Source organism: Actinia tenebrosa, unplaced genomic scaffold (assembly GCF_029948245.1).
Source record: "Actinia tenebrosa isolate PJP-AT-01 unplaced genomic scaffold, QUT_ActTen_1.0 PGA_scaffold6__47_contigs__length_16458017, whole genome shotgun sequence".
Taxonomy (NCBI): Eukaryota; Metazoa; Cnidaria; class Anthozoa; order Actiniaria; family Actiniidae; genus Actinia; species Actinia tenebrosa.
This window is the reverse complement of record NW_028292583.1, coordinates 3,467,071-3,471,389: the sequence shown is the minus strand read 5'-3', so window position 1 is coordinate 3,471,389 and position 4,319 is coordinate 3,467,071. Positions and strand designations below refer to the sequence as shown.

The following is a 4,319-nucleotide window of genomic DNA, read 5'->3' as shown; positions in this document are numbered from 1 at the left end:
TTGAAAATTGCAAGCATTTTTACTACTGATGTATTGAGCTATGCTGTACAACACATGAAAAAATGGATGCATGTGTGAACACTAGATTCTTTGATTTTAAGTTTCCAATTTGTAATCTCACGGGAATGGGAGTTCACATAAACGTATTTCCTGTAATGACGATAACTGAGCAAAGAAATAATATGTAATCAGAAGTGGTAAAAAAGTACGGAATATAATCACAGTTCAAGGAAAGTATGTATGTGCTGCTATTCTTCTAACTTTTCTATCCCATGCAACTTAATAGCTTTGCCAGAATAAGTATAAAGAAAATCATGAGACGAAAAAAAATTCATCAGAGTTAAATCTACTTCAAATACGAACACTCTAAAAGTGATGCGCAAAGCAGACTGTCTTGTTGAATATCAGGCGTCAACTTATAAGAATTACTTTCAGTACTAGAAAATGAGAATAGGAGAGGCGATTCTGGACAGATCTGGTCGCTTGTACGCCACGTCTCTAGTCCGGACTCTCCAGGAGTCCTCTCACTTCGAACAGAAAAACTTTCTACGAAATTTTGCTCTCTGCCTTCTTCTCTTTGTGGAGCCTCTTCCATTCGGCTACACGCGCTGGAAAACACATGTTTTATATTTTCCAAACTTTTTCTTTTTGTTGGACAGTCCTCGTTACCTTTTATGGCATCTTCGTCAGTTCCATTTAATGAAACGGTTGGTCCTATAGAAAATCGTCTTTCTCTATCATTGAGAAATAGACCAGAATATTTTTGGAGATCTCCCGATAAGTCATCAAATTTCCTTTCACATTCACTATTCATAGGAGTAGAATGAATATTCAAATTTATGCCTCTTTCCTTCACGTCGGCAAGTTGGAGGGCTTCCGGCAATGATAAGGAGCGATACAACTTAAATTTGCTTTCGCTCAGGTCACGTGAGTCATCAAACAACACCGGGGTGCTAGTTTGTTCAAGCCGGGAAGACTGAAACGACAGCTGTGTGGGTGTACCAGAAAACTTGTTTTGAGACGGAGATTTTTCAGTACTGGAATAACAAAAGACGGATTCATTGTCATTGGCAGTTCTCGTGTGTTCCTTTAATGACGTCATGGGAGAAGTTTTGCTTACCGAAGGGCGTGGCTCTCGTAAGGTAGCATAATCACAAAGGAGAGAGAATTTTGAGAATTCTAGATCCGTTAACAATTCCTCTGGGAACAAAACGCTGATTTGGTCAGAATCATATTGCAAAGAGTTACGACTAGATGATAAATGACCTTGAAATTCATGAGAATCATCTAGACGATCGCAAGGTTGATATTCGATTGCAGGCTTTTCCCCTTTAGCATACTGACTGTTTTCGTGCTTGCTTTTGTTTCTTTTCGGATCAAAGCCTAGGCTCAAGTTAACAAAGAAGCTACTAAGATCTTCATCGAGAAAGAAATCCATATCAGACTGTAGCTCCTGCTTTTCATTTTCGATATCATTATGAATATATTCTTGTTTTCCAATTATACTTTGACTATTTAAATATGCCAGTTCTTCATTATGCATTCTCTCGTTATCATGTTTGGTGTGAAAAATGTTTTCTGCCAGATATGATGGTTCATTTGAGCATTTGAGGTCTTCAGAAGTGTTACACAATGACCTAGACCTGTCATGAATATTTTCTGTGTTATTGGTAGTATCAATACTCGACTCACCAATGCACTCTTCGCTTGCATCCATATTCAGCAGGCTTACCAGCATCAGAGCAGTTCTGTTTGGACTGCTATCTAAAAAAGCAGTGTTTTTCATTCTTGCTTGGCTTTTCAGCTCTGGATCTGTAAAATAATGGCAATGACAGTTGAAGTGATATTACAAGCAATAGGCATGGGGAAAAAACAAAATGGCAAAAGAAAAAAAGGAGAAGTTGAACATAATGTGAAAGGAATAACAATTAAAAACTACAGGGCCCTCTTTTACAAAGATTGGATAGCGCTATCCAATAAATCATTAACCAGTGAATACGTCAATGCTACTGTATTATCCAATTAAATTATCCACTGGATAAGATTTATCCATCTGATTGTGCTATTCACCCTTCAATAAAACACATGTAAATCATAATGAGGGTTTTTTTAATTGGAACAAAAAATATCTGACTTTGTAAATTGGTCACCCTATTTTATTCACATTAATATAAAAGTCCATGCTGAGTATGCTACACTGTAAGTTGAGCAGAGTTAGTACAGCTGATACATTCAGCTAAACAATTAGCTGAAACCTGTGTGCAATGGCAATGGGATATTGTAACATACCAGCCTTGGTATAACTTGTCTTATCATGCCCCTGTACAGAAGTTTCAGCTAAAAGTTTCAATGCAAGGGCTTACCTACTGTATGTACAGTATGTACTTACCTATTTGAATTGGTAAATCAACTTCACTATTCAAATTTAATAAACTTGATGTGGGCAACTGACTTGATTCCCTCGTTTCACAAGAAAGCACTAAAGGTGAAACCATGAGATTAAAGTCTTCAGAGCTTTTTCTTCTAAAACCCTTATAGTGAAGTGTTGAATTACTCTGCAATGATGTGTTATGGTGAGGACCTGAGGAACTCATTGGATATGGTCCATTGGTTGAACCACAAGAGGGAGTCATACTTTTAGAGCACCTAAAAAACACCAAGTATTCTTTTAAGAGCTCAAAAACTGTTGCATTCTTTTCAGTGTCTCCAGGTCTTGACATATAACTTGCAAGCAAATGTGAAGTATTTTGTTGCTGTCTGGACAAATAGTTCATTTTGACCTCTTGCATTTTTACTGAAATGTTTTTCAAGTGAGTAGGTGATGATCTTGATGCTTGGGAGTCTGTCAGGCAAGGGTGTAGTCCACGAAAACATAGTCTGATCATGGAGCCAACAAAACATTGTTCTATGCATTGGTGAACAAGCTGATCCACTGGTAATGGAAGCTCCTCTTTCTCCAAATACAAACCCTCAACAAACCTTCACAATAATAAACAATGCATAATTAATATGTTATCAATAAGAGACATAAGCATGACATAATGCTCTGTGGCAGGTCAACAGACAATAATGGGCCAAAATTGGCACATGTTTGGCCAATTCAAATGCCCTTAAACCTGTGTACTAGAGCACCACGAAAGAAAATGGACCCCACCTTCCCTTATACAAAACATTTCCTGTTATAAAATTCTCATCTTGAACCAACCTTTTAAGATGTGTTGCACTTGTTCCAAAGAAATTTTCAAGACAGTGACCGAAGACTGTAACATTTGAAACCTGAGTCCTATCTGAGACAGTCATATTGACCCTGTACTGATAGGTGATATGTTTCTTGTCATATTTCTGCTGACATTTACTGCATAAAAATCTGTAAGAATAAAAAAAGAACAAAATAAGTCTAACAAGTAGTTTACTTTAGAGCAGTTTTTAAGTGTCTCCTATCTCTTAATCTTGAGAGTAAAATATGAGTTATTTTTTGAATGAAATAAAATTTAGAATTACGTAGCTTCATTAACGTCATCAATTAAAAATGAAATAAAAGACATAAAATAAGTTAGATTGAGTAACCATTATCTTTTGATAACCTCTTACTATGCTGTGAAAAAAACACAACCTGGAACTGTTGAGTAGTAATAAAGTATCTATCACATAAAAATAAAAATTAAGCTTACATATTTTCGTCGTTTTCAGTCCTTACTCTTGTAGAACAGCTGACACAACAAGGAAAAGCATAGTTTCTATGTACAGACAGTACTTTAACCAATACGTATAGCCCTCTCGTTGACATCGAAGGGATAAAACAACCAACCTCATTTGAAGATCAACTTTTTAACCTAAATTTGCACTCGGTCATTTAGGATGTAGAAAGATCTGCATCTCTACATCTCTAGAGCATGTAGATACCTTAGAAATGGAAATAATTGTTAAATATTTTTGATCTTCAAAATGGCTGACTTTGAAATCGCCGCCATAACAAATCTAAACTCATCCCCAGGATCTCGAGTGCGAGTTACACAGGTAGACCAATTTAGTATCCAGAATCAGCATTAGATGGAAAACATTCAACGTGGATAGCTAAACCTAACTTAGAGAAAAGAAAAAAATAAGGTGAAGGATATTTGTTCCTTGCTAAGTTATTCTATTTTTTTAAAGTGAGTTGCCTGTGCCCACGTGACTAACTCGCTGTTTTGGCGCGCTAAGCTCTTGCCGAAGACACGTGCGCAAATTTCGCTGTCGTCGTGATAGCTTGAAAAGAGGGAAAGGAACCAGAGGAAACCAGATGATTCTGCATCGAAACCACCTTCGAAACGCTTTAATTA

The 4,319-nt window shown here is 36.7% G+C and overlaps 1 protein-coding gene across 1 annotated transcript; it reads right to left on the bottom strand.

Moving 5' to 3' along the window:
- On the bottom strand, positions 1–3,908 carry LOC116287482 (uncharacterized). The gene is made up of 4 exons (XM_031694160.2): positions 3,672–3,908; positions 3,206–3,367; positions 2,390–2,979; positions 1–1,812 (listed from the first exon to the last, which is right to left on the bottom strand). The coding sequence occupies exons 1-4, from the start codon at positions 3,785–3,787 to the stop codon at positions 347–349; spliced, it is 2,334 nt and encodes a 777-aa protein (XP_031550020.2). The 5' UTR covers positions 3,788–3,908; the 3' UTR covers positions 1–346.
- Positions 3,909–4,319: the final 411 nt, after the last annotated feature.